The sequence below is a fragment of the Falco peregrinus genome, chromosome 1 (assembly GCF_023634155.1).
Source record: "Falco peregrinus isolate bFalPer1 chromosome 1, bFalPer1.pri, whole genome shotgun sequence".
NCBI lineage: Eukaryota > Metazoa > Chordata > Aves > Falconiformes > Falconidae > Falco > Falco peregrinus.
In genome coordinates this window covers 129,894,932-129,917,695 of record NC_073721.1, presented here as the reverse complement: position 1 = coordinate 129,917,695, position 22,764 = coordinate 129,894,932, and the positions used below count along the sequence as shown (strand labels likewise).

Here is a 22,764-nt window from a genome sequence, read left to right as displayed (position 1 = left end):
TAGTTGCTATAAGAAAAAAATAATTTAATTACAAAGGAGCAGCAATAGAACAGCCTTTCCTGATTCGCTGGGGTCCACTCTCCTGTAGTTCACACTATTACTGGCTGGTGCTGTAAGGGCTAACCAAGAGAGCTCCAGCTAGTAGAAATCCCCGCTCCAAGACGAGCAGAGCCATGGCCCTTTACAGTAAAAGTGAGGATCTGTCCCCACATCCAATGCTGAGGGGAAAAAAACCTCTTTATTTTCCACCAAAATAACTCCAACCCTTGCTCTTTTATAAAGGTTCTCTCCTCCAAGATATATTTTCAACTGGATTACTTCGAGAAGTCTTCTGCACAGATTATTTTTGGGCATCTGGAAGCAAGCAGAGTCTAAAAATCGTAATTTTTATCATACACTTTCAAGACTTATGACTCACTCCAGTGATATTGGAAGTGCACCTTACTCCATGTGTTGGAAAAAGTCCTACCAATCCAAGCTGCATTTTTACTTCTCTATCGTAAGACATTTCGATGGCAGAATTGATGAAAAAAAGGGGAAAATTATCAAAATTGCACTAATATGGTGCAGCTTTATAACCATCTGATTCATTTTTGTTGCTGCTTCTGCTTTTATTTTTAATACCAGCAAAAAACTTCAAAATGAAATATGTTCTTCCAACTCTCCTCATCCAAAATTAACATGAACTCAACATATATTATTTTTAGAATTAGAGCTTGAAGTGCTTTGACACAACTCACAAGGAAATTTTTGCTAAAAAACATAGAAGGTCCTGAATTCACTATTTGAAACATCATATACCTTTACATCAATGATACACGCTCTATGCACACGTGTGCAGGTATAGAAGGAGTTTCTAACAGCCCTAAAGCCTTTCAGGTTCAAAACGTAACACATACCACTGGAAAAAACAATAATCTTGAAAATAAGGAACAACTCCATATTATGAATTTCATGTTTTCTTTTCGTTTTTTTTTTTTTTCTTCTTTTTTTCTTAGGCTCCTGCAGAGCAACCAGGACACAGTAGGCATGCAGAATAACATTCACCAGTCACTACTAAACTATAGGCATTTAAAAATCATATATTTGACTAAGACTCATTGCATTTTCAGTACAAGTCAGGAAAAATCCTTCTATATGGCAGTCCAGTCAACTGTAAAAGACTGCATATTTCTTGAGCGAGCGTGAGCTTCTCCTGAGTGATTTAAAAGAGAGACAGTGATGGGTGCAGCAGTAATTGCAGTCAGCATCATTTATCAACCGCCTGCTTCTGACAGCCACTTAATCACATGCAGGTCCATTAGCCCCAGCTTTGCCTGCTCAGGGCTGGTCCTGAGCACCTGGAGAGCAATAAACCTTGCTGTGATGATAACAGAAGACCTTTATTTTGGTGGTGATGGGTGCCTGCTACACATTACTTGCCTTACATATTTATTATTATGACACTTTTTTGAACTACTTGTCTGGGGGCTTTACATAATTTTTCTCCCCCAAAACCCCCAATTATCTCAAGTTTTATGTTTGCATACATCTAACCTGGACCACACCATCACTCTGTTCTAGAAGCCCTCTCGACATCCCCAGCTCCACGTATGACATTTGGCAGCTGCAAAATGAACATTGCTGTGAAAGTCTTCTGCCCAGACTAAAAACTTCTACTACTCCTAAGATTGGTGCAAAATAACGAATTAGCAATGTTAGCTCTCGGTTTTTCAAATATACTCCAGTAAATGACCATAGAAGACCAGGGTTCTTTCAATGTCTCTACTTTTTTTAGGCTTTTTCAGCTCTGCCACAGATAGTGTGTGACCTGAGGGCCAGTCATCACATACCTCCTGGCCTTGGTTTCTTCAGCTGCAGGGTTTTGGCTAATTTTCTCTGCTCTTCTTTTTCCCCTGGGCTAGGTCAGAAACACTCACTCCCAGGCTGTGGGGTTGCTCCCCACATCTGTCCGTCCATTCCTCCCTCCCCTCCATCCCCAATGCAACCTCTTGCTGTGTTGGCCAAATACGAAGAGGGATTAAAGTCCTCAACTAATAACCTTTTCCACAATAACTCAGATATACGCTCCCACTTCAAGACAGGTGGGTACGCAGCAGCAGGAACTATTCCAGAGCAATTGCTCCAAAGCTTAAATGGAAAAAAAAAATCCCCTTATTGCTTCTTTCCTAGCATTTTTCCAGTTATTGGTTGGATTGCCTTCAGAATCACAACCCAGGAGAAGTAACTGCGGCTTTGTGACTGACCAATCGAATTCCTTGGGTGTTGCTGGTCTGCAGGACACTGTGCAAATTGACCACATAAAAGCAGAAGCTTTAGGGTAAAATCCTTGCTGTCCATATGTATACGTTAGATGTATTCAATTAAGTTTCAGCTATTAATCTTCTATATGATTTGTGTATGATTTCTGTATTCCCCTTCTAATGACCGTCTTTCTGCAGAATTCAGGAGACACCCTGAAAGGCTGCCTCCACAATATTCTTCACTCCTGAGTACGACAATGAAGTCTCTGCCATCCTTTGATGGATGCAGGGTCCTCGCAGAGCACTTGAGTATTAAGGAATTACATCCAAACAACATGAGGTTTTCATTTAACAAGATGAAGACAATATGAAACATAGCCCATTCAAACAAAACCCCCTCAAACTGGAGTTTAATTAAAAACCAGCTTAGACTTCTACCTTGACTTAAAACTAATCTATGTTTATGGGCAAATTCAAATGTCCTATTCCTAGAAGACCATCTTTACACAGAGAACCAAACCACTGACATTACCACTATATGCAAGAGTTTCTAGTGCAGTAAAGTCCAGAGTCTGATTTTTGGCATCCTTACTCCCAATAAAAATGTACAGATATACTCCTCCCATCCCTGGATAGCTGAAACCTGGCCTGCTGGAAGGTGGAGCAATGCAAGTTCACTGGAGAAGAGAGCAATGAGCTCTCAAAGTTGGCAAAAGAAATCAAGCAAAAACAAAAAAAATAGATATTCAGGGTTGTTTGTTTTTTTTTTCAGAGTCCAGCAGCTCCATATTTTCATTTAATTACTGGGTGAGATGCTACTGATTTCTCTTGAGGTGACCTGTATGTTCACCACGAGGAGATTGATACTTCCCAGTTGTGCATTTAGAAACAATTCTGCTGCCCTGACCACAATGATGTTAGCAGTACGTCAACGTCGGCACCACATGTCACCGAAGGGACTTGTCCTGGCGGTGCGAGCACACTCACTTCTCGGATGCTGTCACCCAGCTCAGAGCGGGGCTGAGCTGCCATAGCTGCACCGGCACGCTCGCTGCAGCAGCAAGCTCAGCAAAACCCTGTAACGTGGATTTGGCCTCTGACTCAGCTGAAGCGCAAGAGAGAAGAGGGTTAGTGACTTCATTTTGCTTCTCTTTAAGGGGAAAAAACCCATTATTACTGCATCCGATATTTAGAAAGATGTGGCTTAAGCAGGGAGATGGCTCATAAGAAAAGGCAGCATTAGTTCGAGTTATTCTTGTTTAAAAGGGATGCTTTTTAGAGCTTAAAATGCTCAGGCTGATCTGAATAAAACACAATTCGTGATGTTCAAACATTAAAAAAAAAAGACATAAAATGTGGATCCAGACCTTGAAATGCATATATTCAGAACATGAACATAAATGTTTACTGAATATCTTTACTGGATACAGCATTATCTGAGGCATAAGAGCATGTCAAATTTGGGGCATCAAAAAACCAGCATACGGCAGAATATCCAGCATTTTTTACATATGAAGATTAAAGGAACTCTAGTAAAGACATAGCTAAGCGCTATTAAAGAGAAACCCTGCCTGCCTACAACCGACCCCAGAGCTCAAACACCGCTTCTGCCACTCAGAATAATGAATTTAAGATTAAAATATGCATGCTGAGCATCAGGAAATCCTTCCCAACTGGGTTGCAAGGCTTGATGGAAACCCTACTGCTACAAAGAGAAATCAGCCATAGTTTTATAGTTGAACACGTAGAGAAACAAGTCCCATTATCTTTACAGGAGTGTTGGATCAGTTCTGTTATCAGGACTTTATTTTGGTGCTAAGTGAAACAAACACGCTCTAAGCTGCAGCAGAATTAAAGTTTTATATATATCTTTATATACCCATGAGCCTAACAGCATCTTGGAGGTGCTGGAAAACATCTCTGCATGTCCACACACGCTCTATTATGAATTACTCCATATCCAGCCATAGTCAACAGTAAGTAAAAACAAAAGCTAAAAAGCATAATTAGAGGAGAAAGCATTAAATATTATTTTTAAGCTCACACTTATCTACAGTACCATGCTCATTGGGAGCTATTGCTCCCCAAAATCAAACGGCAAAGTTAAGAGGTGATTGAAGGGGAGTGATCAGGATCTTGAAAAATTTAAGAGACAAGGGGCATAGAAACCCAGAGAAGAAATGAAACTGGAGAGACATGATAAAAATACAAAATAAAAAACATAGGAAGTTTCCCATCTGTCTTAAAGCACAAAACCAAGGGATTAGTAAATTCAAATCACAAGGCAGTGAAAAATCAAGCCCGAATACAAAGGCGGGGGCTTTTCCATGATACATGAAATTTGTTACCCTACCACAGGATATCAAAGGTAAAAATTCTGCTGTGATTTCAAGAGGTCTGGAGGGTGCTGGGCATCCATCCACACAGCCTGTCGCAAGCTAAGAGCCACAAAAATATCTCAGTATTTCAGTGCGCAGGAGGCAGACATCTTATACCATTGGGATATTGCTATTAGTCACAGTGAAAATTGAGAAGCAGCCCCCCAAAATAACATTTTAAACCCAAAACCAGGGATGATGCTCTCACCTCTTTCTTGGGGATGGGAGAAGGCTGACAGCAAAAAGAGGGATAAAATGTAGCATGCAGTGCTATTTCAACTTGTATCAAGTCCAACTAGGAAATTAAAGCATATTAGAAGGCAATGTAAAACATAATGAATAATTATTTGCAAGGAACTTCGTGCAAGGGAAACATGGCATTCTCTGTTTCCCAGAAGCATAGCAACCCTGCTTCAGAAATGCTCAGGTAAATCACAACAGCAGAGGAAAACCCCACCAGCTCATTCACCTCCGCCGGGACAGAGCTAGATAAGCCCCAGGAGGTTATCTGCCTGAGCCTTTCATTGCCTAGGCATAGGAAAACCTTATTTATACAATGAAAATTCCCAAAATAAAGTAGGAAATCAACTGAAAAATCCTTTTTTCCAGCATATCTCCACATGGGAATGCTTCCCTTCATGTTCTTCTCACAAAAATTCACATAATCCAGAGCCATATGCTTCAATGGGATGTCGAAATGTATATATTTTGCCTAAAAATTCATGACAAAACATAAGGGTGTGAAATTCCTCTCTTCTTAACTCTTAACACCGTCTGCTTCAGCTTCAGGCAGTGTTTGGAAAGTGAGAAACTAGGAATTAAATCCCTTTTCACGTCTCTCCATTCTTAGCCAACTTCCCCAGCTTAAATTTAATCTCAAAATTTTATTAAATATTACAAGTCAACTTGACGCCCCCAACAATATAAACCTTTGCAAATGCAAGCTTAGAGCCACTAAACCCAAGCATACACGTTTTTCCTTTCTTGATTGGTAGTAACAAGGTACCATCAGCCTTGCAGATGCTGATGGACAGTAAGATAGGATGTCTCCAAAAGCTTAGGTCAAAAATGAGAAATGAAGCCGTATTTTGCAAACTACATTGAAAACCCTCCAAGAAAGAATACAATTCTTAATGTTTTAAAAATTACATTACAGTAGGTCATTGTTATATGAAAAACTAATGGAGCTAAACCTTGTAAAAGCTCCTTTCTGCATATGTCTATATACATATGTACCCTACACCATCCATCTTGGGGAGCTTGGGAAGGCTTTTTCAAAGCTGGAAACAGCAGCTAGGTGTGGGGAAACCCCTCCACCCAGGAGATCCACCCAGGATCCGTTCATTCAGGAATTCATCTATCCCATGGAGGATTGTTTGTTCAGTAAGTGCAGGTGGGTACCAAGAGCCAGTCCCAGCAGAATCACCCTGGCATAATTTGATAATTAAAATGAGCTTGATATGATAAATCCTTGAGATGTGAAAACCTTATTATTAGAGAGTTCCCAAATGAATGAGACCAACGTCTGCTTTGGTGCCAGCACTTACACGCTGCAGACAGCACAGATACCTCGAGCTCCTGACATCCCTCCAGAAGAGGATGCCAAGGCTGACAATGCTGACACTTTCGTTTATGAACAAGGATTTTTGTGTTTGTTCTCAATTTAAGTAGAAAAGGAATTTACACACACAGCCATATATATAATTTTTAAAATAATGCATCCACAGACAGTATATATAAAAATGCATCCCCACATGCTTTATAAATACACAATCTATAAACAGGTTTATAAGCCGCTCCATTTTAATGATAATATATGGCAACATAGGGGTTCTGATAAACAGCCTTCCACTGCACTGCTGCTGCCACCTGTTTTAAGTTACAAACCACTTATGGAGCGTTGGCAGATGGCTTTGAAGCAAAAGGTGCTCCCCGAGATGGTCTTCTCCTTCAAGGTGACACTCTCAGTGGCTCCTCAGCAAATGGCAAGTGAATTTGGTTTTTCTTTGGGGCTGATCCTTCGGCTACTGACAATCTCCAGTTTGCTGCATGTACGCAGCCTAAGATTTTGACTTATTGTAATTCAGACTGTCCATCATTAAATAAAGTGTTTTAAAATAGTAGGTGCAGCCCAGGGTTTCACACACGTGGCTGTGTTACACCAGCTTTGCAGCACCCATCTCCAAGCTCAAATCAGCTTCCTGCGTTTCAGTGGCAACAGTAGGTTTCAGTCATAAATTGTATTTTTCTCTCAAAATGGGGAAAGTAGGTTTTGCATGATCTGGCTAGCAAAATACATGTCGCCACGGTCCCATTTACTCTCTTTCCAGGAGCATCCTTCTTCCCAACCTGCTCTTACAACAGCCAGGAGAAGCGTGAGCCTAACGATTCTGTGTGATCTGCTGGCACATTAATTTCTTTAATTTCTTGCTATCAAAGAGGAAAAGAAATATCAATGCAGTTCTTGCAAGATACATCAGGCTTAGGAAGCATGAAGAGGATGTCCACAGTGGTCATGGTCAACACCAGACTGGTCCTCGAGGCTAAATGTCTTCTTCCTCTTCCAGTCCCACTCCAAACTTGTGCCAATAAATACACTTGATCCCGATTCCCTTCTCATTCATTCACACTTACAGTGGGCTCACAGTGCTCCCTAATATGTATATGTATATATATACACACACACATAGTTGTCTTGTGCTACCCCTATAAACATCTTGTTACTGTGCCAAACCAACTGTCCAAGCAGGAATTTCACATGTAACAAGTAGAAGAGCCACGGTCACAATGGACCATCCAGTTCTGCCTCAATATGGTATTTTTTTGGATGGGTTGAAGTATTTTAGAGGCTTTTAGAGGTTTCTCACTCATCTTCTTGCTTAAGAAGGGAGCTCACACAGCACAATGCTGTCCTAGGAAAATCCATCAACATGCACTGAGGTCTTATTTTTAAAAAAAGCTGTTGCTCACAAGTATTGCTAGTGCTTTCTTTCTGATATAACCGAAGATTTCACTACATCCTTGCCTAATTTGGCTCATAGGTATTGGGAATGTGCCAGAATTTCCCCATGACTATAATTCTGGACTAACACCCAGGACCCGGCCCTAGGAGACTAGTACAGAAGCACCCTAGATCACACGTAATGCTCTCCAAAGCAAGGTGTGGGAAGAAAATACTTTTTGTATCACTAATAAATAAAAATTTGTGTTTATTTCATCTTTATCTCATCCTTTTTTGATTTCTGGGTTTTTTTTTCAGGGGGAGCTTCATAACATACATGAGTACATATCTATCTATTGAAAATAAATAAATATACATGTATTGGATTGCATCTCAGGGCCAGGTCCCAGAGGACAGTCAGGTTCGGTGTACCCATGTCAATCCCAACCCCGCTGGTGCAGGGCTCTGGCTGGGTTAGGGGGACAGGACTGTCCCCTGGCACAGCCCATACCCATATATATTTATCCAATGTATTTGAATAGGAACCACAATCAGCAGAAAACATTATCTAACTGGAAAAGTCAAGGAACCAGCTTAGAAAAGGGGAAAAAGGGGCTCAAGAGATGATGGCAACTTGGGAGAGATATAACGCCACCGGAAGCAAGGCACCTGCAACTTGGAGAGCTCTAGCAAGGAGGGTGGGGATGAGGGATGGAAGAGGAGCTCCGAATAAGGGGAACAGAGGCGGTTTGGGGCAGATGCAGCAGCGCTGCAAGCACAGCCTGGGGATGTGCTCAGATGTTGTGTGATGCCTGGTAACATTCCCCTTAGCTTGTCTGGCTCACAAAAACATCAGCAAAAGCCAAGACATAGGGACAGCGCTGAGATAATCTTTTTATCGATATAACCTTTGCTTTTCCTTACTACAAGACAATTTGTAAAGCAGTCCACGTTCCTAAGTCACTAGGCAAAATATGAACTTGAATCTTTAAAACTACACATTGCCCAACTTGCAGATAGGAGCTCTGTGCATTTATCTCAAGAAATTTATGCTGCCAACCACAATCATGATACTTTCACAAAAACACAGATACACCACTTCTCTGCACTGGTCTGAAACTGAAGGTCACAGAATCATATTAAAAAAAAACAAGAGCAATGAGACCCTGTCTCTTTTCGATATGTAATTCTAATGTACAAAAAATGCAGAAAACTGTTGAGTCTTTCACACCAGTACGTCACACCAAGAAAGCTTGCTAGAGTATTTGTTAATGATATTTTAAGCATGTTTTCTAATTTGCCTACCTAGTATGCCATTACACATATTTGAGAGCACTACTCATGGGGGATCCATATAGTACATACTCTATAGGTGGGAAGTTGGAACTAGATTATCTTTAAGGTCCCTTTCAACTCAAAGTATTCTATGACATTATATAATGTATATATATAAAATACTCTACTATGTATTATATATTATGAACTTTCATTATCTGGAGAAGCCCCAAAACAAGGGGGTGGCAAATGGAGCCTCCCTGGATCCCGCCCTGGCCATGCACCACCCTGGGGGGGAAGGACCCCAGGCAATGCTTTGGGGGACCAGTGATAACCACAGTTGTGTTTTATTTCAGTCCTGTAGTTTGAAATCTTCCTGTCCTAAAGATAACACTTAAACAACTCTAAGTACCCTTTTTAAATATATTTTTTTAAAAAATATGAGTTACATACTCTAAGCATCCTTTTTTTTCCCCCCAAATGTGGGTTACATGCAGTGGCGTGTTGCCAAACAATAAATCAATAACTTATGCAGCTTGGTATTCCTCCATGTGACATATGGCACACAGCTGACAGCAGCATTTTTCGGAGGGCATCCGCTCTCCTACCTCCAACGAAAACAGAAATTTGAACTGAGCCTTCTAGTCCTCAACAGTTGACTTCTGATGGTTGGCTTTTGTCTTCAGATGCAACAAAGAGGCATTCATGCTTAACTGTAGCGATGAGGTACAAAAACCCCTTACTGGAAGGAAGGGAAAAAGTATGCCAAGCAGTAAGAGAAAGATCCTTTTTCATGATTTATTTTTAATTTAACTAATTTTAATTATTTTCTTAAATTAAATGAAACAATTTATTTCTCCTTATTTAATTTTTGTATTTTATTTACCCTAAATGACATGGAAGGCTGCTGGGAAACAAAGCAGCGTAGCCTGAGAAACATTGCATATACAAGATGCTTTAAAGTATCACAGACATTGCAGTCATTTCACAGACTAAATAAACTACCTATCACTGCATCCCGTGACAAATCGATTAATTAATTCACTCTGATTGCGATGAGCAAATGGTTATAATGTTCATGATTTAGACCAGACTCTCAGATGTCTACACCTATTACACAGGACCAATAAAACCTATAGACTTGCCTAAATATTTACGGAGCTTTAGATGGCTGAGCAAACATTTCATAGGACGCATTAACTTTATGAAATTAAGTTTTTCTATCTGAGCAGGCTGAGATTTGGTGGTTGGGGCATCAAGCTCAACAGGGACCCACCCCACCAGAAAATACACTTCGCTTAACACCTGAGCTCATGCCAGCTAATCATGCTTCAAAAAAAAAATAATTTCTTTTTCAGACTCAACCTCAGTTATTCATCAATTTTTTAAAACAATAAAACGATGTCCTCAAAATTGAGGTTTGGTGGGTAAACAAAAGGTAGAAAAGAACTTAAACAGCAATATCTGTGGGACAGAAAGCTACAGGATGACTTCTCAACCTTTGAAGGCATCAGCTGAAACAGGGCAAGGTGGCTGGCATGGGGGTAACTGTACAGCTGAGCACTGGGTGAGCCTTGAGCAGGGACGGAGGACGATCAGTGAGGTCAAAGATGACAAAGTTTGGAGAATGGGCCGGGGGGGCTCTGCCAGGCCAGAGAAAAACCACCCATGCTATGTGATGGGTCAGGCTGTATTTAAGTTATGATTCCTGCAACAGCAATCTTTCTAGATTAATAAATAATTGTTATTGGTTTGAATCCAAGAGTTTGCCTACACAGACAGGCTGGGATTTTTGAGCCTGAGGCTTTACTGCTTCATCAGGTTTGTCTTTCTTGTACTCTTCCATCATCTGCCAAAGCATATTCCCATGTATCGTGAATCATCACTAAATCTTCCTTTGCGATCTAGAACAGTCCGTTTAAAAAAAAAATGGTAAAGAAACATCAGTAATCACTTAATCCAAGGCAGAACTCTAACATTTACCACTTACTGCCTTGTCCTCCTATTTTACTATAAATAGCAGGCAGAGATGCCTTATCCTTATTCTCAGGGGTGGCTCAGAGCAAGGAGTTTGCTGTTGCAAAGACCTTTGAAGACTCTCGGTACACAGCACAACAGCAGCTGCATTTATAGGAAGCATCAGGCTGAAGCCAGACCGCCTGAGGATGCCTCAGCTGGTTGTTTGCAAACCACTGGAAATAGTGTTGTCTTCAGGCAGAAGGTTTTGTTTGTTTTTTTTAAAAAAAGATTCTCAAGGCACACTGTATTAGATTTCATCAAGGAAAAAAAAAGTTAAAATAATCCCTCGCTTCTGTTAGATGACTTTGCGAGAGGTATTTTGGTATCCATAACATCAGCAGTATGCCACAGCAACAATTACATCATGGCTAAATACCGCTCTTGCACAGAAATTCTATTACAACTTAAAGAAAATCCTTAGCGAATACTTACATTTGTCATTTCTTTTAGCAGAAATGTCCAAATACCTCAGCAATCTGTCTGCAGCCTCCTGCAAGCTCTGGAGATAAAAGCAGCATATCTCTGGGTACAAGGCAAGACCCCTCTCCACTTCAGGCGCCCATCATCAATAACCCCACTTGTCTTTCAGCCATCCAAGACATCAAATAAACCCTTGTAAAGCCACAAATATCTCAGATAAATTCGCAATTCAAAGTAATATAACTATTTCGTCATCTTTTTTTTTTTTTGCCAACACAATATTAACTCCCTACAGTCTTCACCTGTAATTCAGCAACTATCATTAAAAAGAGGTTAATCTTTGGGCCAGCTGGGAAGGAAGGGTATTCTGAAGACCCAAGATCTGAATATGTATCATCTGTTTTCTTTCCATCAAATCCAATCCTCCACATGCAGCACATAACTCCGAGAAGAGGAAAATGAAATGGTTAAACCATACAAATAATTCACTGAAGGATTAGTGCTCATGCAGCTGTACATTTATTTATATTTATAGCAAGCAAACTATGTAGAGATGACCATATTTTCCACCAGCAGAGCTTGCAGTGCTCCAGCCCTAGACAGATGACGTGCTCTGACATTAAGAACTGGAACGAGCCCTTTGCAATCAGATGCCTCTGCAACAGCTCCTCTCATCCATACAGCAAATACTGACTTTAATGACTTCGTGTGCTTGACAGATTTATAGGAGAAAGCTAATTAGGTCATTGGTTATAAGCCAGCCCAAGAAGAACTACAGATTGCTGCAATCAGGAGCTCTGCATATACCCCAGGCTTAGGGAGGAGCACTGACCTGCTAAGAAATCCCAGCCCAAGCACCAGAATTCCCTTATGGATGACAGCAGCTCGGCTCCCTCCTATGAAACTGGTGGAGGCTGCCAAAACCCTCATGTCCCAAAATCCCACCTCATTGAGGTACCATCTCTCTCCAGCTTTCAGGAAGGGTCCTCCTCTCCCAAGCCTCTTCTAGAAAGCTTATCAGTTACATTTATAGAAAAAAAATAGCTGTATTTGCTTTGCAATAGTCTTTTAGTTTGCATTTTTATGGTAGAAAATGGTAAAACAGATCTATTCCTAGAAATACAGACAGGTTGTCCTACTAACTTCTTAAAGCATCTATTGAGTAGGGTACAACCACATACAAAGACCTAAAAAACAGGTCTGAGCAGCTCTGCTCCACTTTCTTGAAGGAAAAAAAAAAAAAAAAAAAAAAAGAGCATTAACAGAGAAGCATCAAACTCTGGAGCAAACTTCCCCAAATGATCCATTCAAGGCTATACTGCTTATTTCTGACCCTTCTCATACTCAAGAAAGCTTCTTTTTTCTTACTTTTCAGATCTCTTATAACACTGTAGAGGCCCAAAATGAAACTATCAGGGTTTCTGGGAAGGGCAGATTTAATTCTCTGATCTCAGCTGGACTCAGACTGCAGAACACTGTTTATCAAATACTAGCTCTACCGAAACTAATGATAAGGAGGATTTCCCTTGACCTCACCCAAAGGAGAATTTCACCCAAAGGGAAGGCATGCAGACTGGCATTAAAAACAAAAAAGGTAATTTTGAAGGTCTATAACATATTTCCTGCATTAGACAGCCCAATTATATGTTGTGCATCCATGAAACAACATGTACTTTAGCAGTTTTCTTGTCTTGCTTGTTGTTAGATAACAAATGGTGTTTGGAGAAGCCTCCTCCCATCCTAATTAATAGACTATGCCATCTTATCATATATGTTACCTGCTAAACTATGGCCTGTATTTTTGTTATATCTCTCTCAGCACATTAATTTGAGGCTTGAAAGCAACACCCAGTCTTAACAAACCTAAAGCAAAGCCTAAAGTTCAACCCCTCCTAATCTGCCATGGCTCACAGAGGTCATAAGGACCTCAAGCCTGACCTTACAGAACACGTATGACAGGGACATTTCCCCTCCCTTCCCATGAATTAACACTGGAAAGCAAAAAACTGCCAGAAGATTGGGATGGCATTTTCAACAGATGCTGAAAAATAACTTTTATGTGATATTAAATGACAGAGCAGCAAGTCCAAGCAAAGGCAAGAAAGAAATTGCTCATGGATGAGCCCTCTGAGCATATGAGGAGACAAAAGAGCAACGGTAAAGGTCTTCATGGCATTTCAGGATACTCACATCCCAAAACGTTTGTTGAAACCCAGCAAATCTCTGGCTGGACTTTATTTTACAGTTAGCAGGAAGTCATATGTTAAATTAGAAGTTAAATTTGAATAATTCAGTGTACACTCCTTAACATAAAAGAATTAAAGGGACAATTTCAGAACCTCATCAGTGCCACAAACTCATGTCAACACTCACTGGCGTCAGAATAAATTATTTCCAGACCTACCTGTTCAAGTTTAAAGATGTGTTGGTTAAAGTAGTGCTGCAAGCGCTCGTTGGCAAAGTTAATGCAGAACTGTTCGAAACTATTATTTTCATAGTCTTCAAACCCAAAAATATCAAGTACTCCAATGGATAAAGTCTGCAAGAAAAGTAAGAATGAGGATTAGAATAAAATCCCATAAATGAATTATTTGTACACAGTACATAACCAAAAGCATACAAACAGAATTAAACATACTTAATAGCAGGACTTTTAATTGTTACTAGAATTGTTGATACTATGCCATCTAAAAGACTTCATCTACATCAGAGAGACAACATGTAACTTTAGGTATCTGGGTAGATTGCTGTTTTCTAAAAGAAAAGTCCTTTTAGAGTTAGTGGTTTGGTGTTTTTAATTTATAGACAAATTGCCATCTTTGAAGAAACTTGAACCCAGTTCCAAGTTATTCTATTGGATTTAAGACAGTATTTATCTTTTGAGATAATGGGGATAGAGCTTGGAAAAAAAGGCTTACACCACGAAGACAGTCCAGAGAAACATGCTTACAAGGGGAATACAGGATGTCTAAGCTAACATGCTCGGGCTGCAAGCCTTCTGAAGAAACACGTACACAGCAGGGGCTTGCACGGAAATAATTCATTGCAATGAAGGAAAGTAAGTCTGGTCAGAGGTACAATACTATCAAACATAAAACATCCACCTTGCATATCAGATGGATCAGACGACTGTTTCCTACTGAGAAGCATAACCCAGACGGACTGATTTTTGAAAATGTTGAGTCGCTCTCGCCTTACTGAAGGGGATTGTAAAGGAACGCAAAAATAGTAATGCTGCTGCAAAAACGGGCTCAAATCCATCCCGAGTAAGTTTCCTTCATAATCAAAAACTTAAAGCCACAGAGCTGTTGAGCATATAAAACAAAAGCTCCTTTTCTAACCTAAAGACCCAAGAGCGTGCTTTCCCTGCCTTCTGCACCCTTTAAAGACTTGGCTACTGCTTGCGTTGAATGGAGGTCTCTGAGCAGGGAAGGGAACCAAGCCTCATTTCCCATGGACCGCTGTCCTAGGGCTCCACGCTCTGGCACAGCCATCCCAGCCCCTGCCACCAGGACACAAGAAATGCTCTGCAGGACCAGCCCAACACCTCCAGCCGTGGCAGCAGGACATCCCACCCTGGCATGACAGATACACTCCTCCCGTTTAAACCCCCTGAACTTTGGTGCAGGCAGGTGCCCAGCAAGTAAGCCCAACCAGTTTATCCTGCTGTGTGAGGCTATCTGTTACAGCTCAGCACCAAACCCAAAAAAAACTGTTTGGCTGGAAACTGGGCTGATAAGCAGCTGAAACTGCAGTAACATAGCAGAAAATGTGACTGCAAATCACCTGCTTTACACTATGAGCATCTGCAGCCCTCCAGGCCCACTGAGCTCTCCCTCCACAGCCGCTGGCTGCACGGCAGGGATGTCCCCTGGAGCCTTTCAAGGTTACCCCTCGAGGCTGAGACATCCCTTAGCTGACCACCAGGCATCAGTGGGTTGGTAAGTGACATTCTTTGCATGCATGTAACATTTAAGGTACACACAGTAAGCTTCAGCAATAATCTCCACATCCCACACTAATTTTAAGTGTAGTAAACTGTGAAGTATTGACCGCCAATCCATCTGTACTTACTAATATTTTACATACCTAAATTTACTGATTAGAACTCATTAAACTAACTACTAGCTCAGACCTGGGCGATCTCTGACTCTTCTCCTGCGACACCTAGGTATGTCACCATGGCCCTTCTGCGGTCCAAACCCCTCTTCTACCACCACCCACAGTCCTGGGATGAGGGAGATAGAAAGGCACCTCTGTGCTCCCTTTAGTTCACGGGCAAGAGACGTGTGAAGAGGTACCCATCCCATCTTCTTGGTAACCCACTGACACTACGATCCCTCAAGTCTCTCAGGCCAACTTCTATAAGCTCATGATAGAGAAGTGTTTTCTTTTACTAAATCCATACCCCACAACATAAATTGCACGATTTTGTGAATTACAGTTCTAAATCACCTTTTTCCCACCACTTTAACAATTTTGCAAACCTCAACCATATCCCAGCCCAGCCTTTTCTCCAAATTGAAGAGCCAAAGCCTGTTTAGTCTTTCCTTTTTCCCCTCTACCTACAATAACATCTTGAGATGCTCATGAAGACATGAGCGCACCAAGGTTTTCTCTGTTGGCAAAACGAGGCCAACGCTGCTGTGAATTCACAGCTTGCTTTGCAACCCCTGCCCCTCCCCCCTCACTGAACCAACCCTGCTTCCCCCATGCCAGCCAGGCAAGGCACAGCAGCAGACCCCCAGTCACATGTACTCTGGCCCACAAGCAAGTGCAACCCATCACCTCCTGGCTCAGATTATCCCTCCTTCCCTTCATGGGAGTAGAAACGTGGAGCTTTCTACTTTGTGTAGGTACTGGTTTTCATAAAACTTGAGCGCTCTGCCTTTTGGATGGATTTGGTAAATCCAGCAGAAGAGGGGCATGGGGATGTGACAGCAGATAAACCTCACTGACACAGGGAGCCAGGGTGAAAAGAGCCTTAAGTAGGTATAATTTTTGCTGCAATTTCCAAGCTTGTACATGACTGTTCTGTTAAACAAGTAATTAATAATTAGTTACGAATAGAACTCAGACTGTGTTCACCTAGCGAGCCTGTTGTCATCAGAAAAGGAGTGAAGAGCCTGAAGGACACGTGCATGGAGAGCTCCACTGGCAGTTCGTTAGCGAACCGCTCACTGGGGTCTAACCAAAGCCATCTCACTTACACACGGGCTCTGTTCATACGTTACAATTAATTAAATAAAAATATTAAGAGAGGTAAAAGCATGAGCACTGGTCAATGAACCAAACCTTAAGCAGGGAGGAGAAACACCCCCTCCTCACCACCTCAGAACAACCTGGCTTTAATGTTGGCACACTGGTTTTAATTTTATTGATCTTATCTGCACTCTGGATTTCATAAGACTAGCCTAACTCCACTGCCAGAGATACCACTCAGACTATCTATGCTGCACTTTGTCTGTTTTCAACAGATCATATAACGTGGGAAGAAAATATTCCTTCTGTGCTCGACTCCCGAGCAGGGACGCACCTACAGCTGGGGCAGACGCAGCTGCCGTGGGCAGAGCAGCCACCCGGCTCCCGAGCTGAACCTCCCCACGATACAGGCTTTGGCTGCCGGAACAAGTGAAAACACAATAAACAAAGCAGCATACAAGCACACTGGTAAGACCCTAACCCACTTTCCCAAGAGGTCTTTGGCTACTTTACCCTTCGTCCAGGCTTTTCTCCCTATCCCAGGGCCAGACAGAGTCTACCTCCTCACGCCTACCCGTGCCATGACAAAGATGACTACTGAAGGTCCTTGGTCAGCTTCCCAGAAGTTCACATCACTTGGCAAAATGCCCATGAGAAACAGCCACTCAACCAGAAGATGGAAATTGGGAAGCCACCAGACCAAGGACTGAGCTTGGCAGAGGGATTTGCCCTCACTCCTTGCGTCTCCAGGGTCAAGCATCCTTTTCCTGATAGTTATTTCAGTTATAAAAGAATCCTGTTAAAAATATTATATTTTGAAGTTGTCTTTTAATAATTTTTTGCTGACAACTGAAATTAAACCAGCTCAGACAGGTAAAATGCATAGAACTAAGAAAAAATATATCTGTATTTAGCAAAGTCACTGCAGGTATCAAACCACGCGTACAAGAGGAGGAGAATTAATCCTGGCATTGTCACAGAGGGAAAACCAAGTGTTTTCCTTGCATCCTCAACACCTCCAGAACACACACTGGAGATGTGGGGTTCATATGGAGATACGGGTTTCACGCCAGACAAGGCAGGGCAGAGCTCTGCGGTGAAGCAGGCTGTCTGCCCTCTGCTGCAGGAGCCAGCATCACAGAGCCTGTGAAAGAAAGAGGCCAACACATGTAAGTTGGTAAGGATTTTAAAAACAAGAAATCGGGAATTTATGGCTATTTTCCTACCTTCTGCTGCCCCCCTCAGAATCTCATGGTACCTATGTAAAAGGGTTATATCACTTTTTCGATTATAAAAGCAGCCCAAATCTACCAGTACAGAGTCATTTCTTATATCAATGTGAAACAAAATTATTTTCATTGAGGTATGCATAAATGAAATTATTTTGTTAAACCGCCTGACAAAAGCCTGTAATCTGGCTGTTTTTAAGATGAAGTTTGCAGTCCAATATTTAAAGAAAATAATCAAAAGAATTTTACATTAACAAATCTTCTAATTCTCCAGTTTCAAATTCACAGTTTGAATGAGTGCCATAAGGAAATCATGCTAAGGTATAATATGATTTAGACCTCAACTAGCCAAGCCTAGTTTACATGTCAATGCTGTTCCTTTACCAAAACTAACATTTAAGATTAACAAGTACACAGCACAGACAAGCCTGTGGCAGACCACCGTATTACTAAGTATATCAAATCTATAGCAAAATTCCTGTAATTATAAGTGTATGTATACAAGGATTTTCAGAATTTCGGCAAACTCTGGCTCAGTAAGGACTTTCTGGTTGAGATGATAAAAAGTGACCTCATGCTTTTCTAAAAATGTCACAGCTGTGACATTTAAACACCAAGCAGGAGCCTTAAGAGCTTTTGGCAAGTGACAGTCTCAAAGCACCTGAATAGACGCTCTCTAATTCCCGAACCACTAATAAATAGAATCGTTGGAGCTGATTTATGTCACCCCAACACACACTGTGATGGCAAACCACCACAGAAGTATATTTTGGCAATCTCAAATAGGTTTGGTTCAAAATCTGGGGAAAAATATTTTTTTATCTGTGTTTAAAAAAATATCTTTTTTTAAACAATATTCCAAAGCCAATACTGTAAAAAAAAAAACCAAAATCAAACCAACCCAAAACCCTGTCACCACTAAATCTAAAAGGCCTTCTCCAATCTACGTTGTCAGAAGAGGCAGTGATTTGCTACAAATTTGGAAACTGGGACCTAAAGCTAATTAACAGATGCACATTAAACCCATTTTGTGTTCAGCAATTCTTCCTCTGTTTCAGGTCAGATAGCCAAAAATTAACTAGTTGATTAATTTTAAATTTATTTTCTTCATAGCCATGAACTCTTCATGAATTCAACCCCGAGTTTTCTTCAAGGCCGTGCGTTAGCATTCACCACCATCGCCACATACACAGCACCTCACCTGAAAACAGCAGCAGGGGTGTTTAGGAAGAAATTAAGACACTTCACAAGAACCAATGGGAAAAATTAAAAAAAAAACACCTTGGAAGAAATGCTTTTTGGTCTACCATGATCTACACTACATCATCATTTTACGCAACGAGATGGACTTTAACAATTCTTAACCTAATTTACAGAAGGGGAACTAAATAAGAGACTCTCTGAGGTTTAATAATCTAGCTCTCAAGAGGAGGAACAGTCTTCGACCTTGTTAATAAAGGTCAAATTTCAGACAGTTTGTAGAGGATTATGAGAACATCAAAAAAAGCTGAAAGCAAGAGAGAAGACCAAGGAAAATGGAGTCAGAGTGAAACTGATACACAGCAGCACTGCTACAAGCATAAAACAAGTCATATCAAATAACTTATTCACAACTCAGTACAGAAACAATATGCTACAAATCCTATCAGCAAACAAGATAAGCCAAATCCCGCTGTGTTTTCCCGAAATAATTCACTGTACATTTAACTAGATTTGGGTATCAAAGGTCTGATTTACATCTTCCAAATACTTGCTTGAAAAACAGTGGAAGAATGACGGCTGGGTGTTTATTTTTTTTTATCCAGCTTCATCTTTTGATCTTCTTCTTACTGCTGACATCAAATTGGGATATGAAAATTGTCTTCATTCCCATTGTCCCAGATTCTCCTGGGGTTTGGACATTGTTAGGATCTAGGTCTTCTTTCTTCCCACCTATCACTAAACCACCTCGTCCACCTGCAATAAAATAGCCCTAACTAGTTATAAACGGCCTCCCCGCCACATCCCACCTGCATGGCGGTTACCTCCGGCACCAGTCTGGCTGCATGTGAGTTTTGGCCAGCACCAGTTGCCCAGGTGGCTGGGGTAAAGCTGCTGTGCCCCAGCAGAAGCACGCTGCTGGAGGCTGGGCTGGCTGCACATGTTGCCACAGCCCACGGTGGAGAGCAAACCTGGGATTGCGCGGATGCTGTATGTGCATCCGTAAGTATTTATTGTCTTCTGCAACCTCCAGCCTTCACGTCAAAACCCTGCGCTACCGCAACCAGACGAAGGGTAGCTCTGGTCAAGCCAGTGTCTGTGAAGGTCGCACAGGTGTCCATGAATGTTTTTATAGGACAGCTGAGCATGACCACTGAAATAAAAATTTACACTCATGAAGAGATATACTTTAATATTAATTTTTCTCATCAACTTCAGGTGCAGTTCTCCCATATATACTCAGAATTCCGATGGTTTTGAGTCTTATTTTACCTCTGCAAAACACAACTGTCATATAAGAAAGCCTTCTGCCAAAAATCCACCATCTAACAACCTGAACCTTTACAACCTACAGGATTATTTCAGAATATTTCTTAAATGTCAGAGGAATATTGGTGGCAAGCGGCTGGGATTAAGTGAGGACAGTTGCTGCAGGGTGAGTCATACTGCTCACCCACTGCAAACTCAGAAGTCAGCAACGTTTTGTGGTGAGGTGCAAGATTGTATTTTTCTTTCATAAATTAGAGACTCTGTGCATTTAGAAGATTTTTTTTAAGGAAGCTGGTAGATGCCAGCAAGTAGACATCATCCAAGTGCTGAGATCCTGCCTTGCAGCAAGGACGTATTCCCAGGGTCCAGAGATGCCCCTGCTCCAGTCTACCTTCCAGCTACTCGTTGGTGTTGCGTAACCTCAAGACCACATATGGGAGATTAAGAAGAACCTATATCCTCATCTGGGGGTTCTTCAAGCACAAGCTGAAAAAGATTTCAAGAGGATTATGAAGTGGTTGGAAAAACCAAATTAATCAGCATCAACTTGGTTCCTTTAGGGCAGAGAAGAGTGGTAACTGCTGGCTGGTGCCTCAGCGCCTGGGATGTCCTTGGCCACTCAATGGCAGTGACATCATTCCTCAAGAGCAAAGGAGCAGGTATTCCCAGCCCTGCCCAGTCCAGGTAGGCGCTTCTCCTCCCTCTGTGCTGGAAGGACCCAAGTCAGGGGCTAAAAAAACAGGGGTGAGGAGGTGACTCTGGAACAACTTGACAGAAAATTAGCTAGTCAATGTTTAAAGAAGCCGCTCGCGGCAGCTCTGTGCAACACACGTACACTCTCTTCTTTAACCTCCCTACCCATAGAACGGGCACGATTCGTGCATTTTCATGATTTCGGAGTGACTTGTGAAAAATCAATCAACGTTCATAGAGAACTCTGAAGAGAAAATTAATTACACTCCTGTCTCTAGAAATATATATTTCTCAGTATTTTGTGCACTACCTTCCTGTTTCAGCAAACCTGGCCAACATACAGCCCAGCACCGCTTCGCTGGACCCCTCTGCCAGCGGGAGCCTGACGTTCCTGCAGCACCGGATGCTGAGTGCATCCCTCGCGCAGGGCAGCACCGCTCAGGTGCCTGCTGCCTGACCTGCACCTTATGGCTACACTGTGTGATCCTGGGCAAAAAGAATGGGTTAGAAAACTGTGAATTGTGAATTTGTGAGACTATATAAGGAGATGGGCAGGGTGAAAGTGGTTACGCTGCACAGCATTCTTGGCTGGAGAAAGCAGAGGGTTAATATGCAGCAGCAATGCTGGCAAACAGCACAAATTTGGGCTGTTCTGGCTCTTACCTGCTGAGATTTGGGGTTGGCAACGAAAGTTTAATGGCCCGTAAACACCTACTGTTGTTCCCTGCTATTACAGACATGTTGACTAAGCCAACAATAGCGTCCTAGTCTGATTTTGTATTTAAATCTCATGGAACAGATGTTTTTTAACTGTCAGTGGATCATTAAAAATGAATCTGTATTTGAGATGCATTTCCTTGTCAAAACAAATCCACCTTTTCTGCTTTGCCAAATACATGAACAGAATTTGATTTTTTTTTTCTTGACAGCCCAGACAAAACTTTTGATTACTTGCAAAAAAACATCAGGAAAGAACACAACATTTTGGGTAAAATATTAAACAGAGGGGAAGGAAGCACGTGCAGTCATAAGACACACTGGATGTTATTCGCTTTAACAACCTTTCTTGTCAGAAAAGCATATTACCAACTTTTATATGCATGTATTTATTGCCAGTCTATAATTAGGCTCCGCAAGCATTTCTATGCAGTTACATAAAGGACCAACTACACTGCAAGCCTCTGCAACTTTGGTCCTACAAACATAATTCAAACTTCATGTTAGCACTTTGCAAAACTATCCTCCTTTTGGCAGCTGCACGTTCAGCTCAGATGTACAACCCCCCTGAACCTGCCCTCCCGCCACCCCCCATTGCTGGCCCAGGGTAGCTGGCAAGATGCAGGTGCACATGTGCATGGTTGCATCCCATACAGCCATGCTTCTGGGGGTCAGCCTCCTCCCAACACATGCTCCCAATGAGCACGGATGAATGCAGGAAAGATTTGGGAAAGGATGTCCTGGGTCGCGGCATCCAGCCCCTGCTGCTGCAGGAAGCGTCACGTCATCCTTTCCATCAATTCCTCGGGAAAGCGGGTCAGCACCGCACTGGCTTTGCTCTTCCCACCGGGACCTTTTTCCCCCCTAATCTCACTTTTCTGCTCGTTGTAGATGTGCTACCTCAGTACCTATGGACACCACAGCTTGTTTATTTTCATGGAGCAACTTCATCAAAACACCTCCAGTTAGCACGGCTTCCCTTTTTTCCCCCCCTCATTTTTATACGGTCCTATATTTCACACACAAGGAGGAAAATTATTTGGCATGGCTTCTGGAGGGGGTGGGGGAACAGGCTTTTGTGGCTACAACAAAACCTCTTCCCCAGCTGCTGTGGGGATATATTATTCAAGGTACTGCACCCTTCCCGGCTCAGCAAATGCCGCTTAAAGTAACGATGT

General features: G+C 41.8%; 1 protein-coding gene across 10 annotated transcripts in view; it reads right to left on the bottom strand.

The window, feature by feature from the left end:
- The window catches only part of MYO9A (myosin IXA), a 184,219-nt gene that overhangs the window by 53,777 nt on the left and 107,678 nt on the right, over window positions 1–22,764 (bottom strand). For all 10 annotated transcript variants that reach the window (XM_055818976.1, XM_055818992.1, XM_055819003.1 and 7 more), the window contains one exon: window positions 13,681–13,815. In XM_055818976.1, the coding sequence (XP_055674951.1) occupies window positions 13,681–13,815 (135 nt within the window). The remainder of the gene's footprint in view (window positions 1–13,680; window positions 13,816–22,764) is intronic.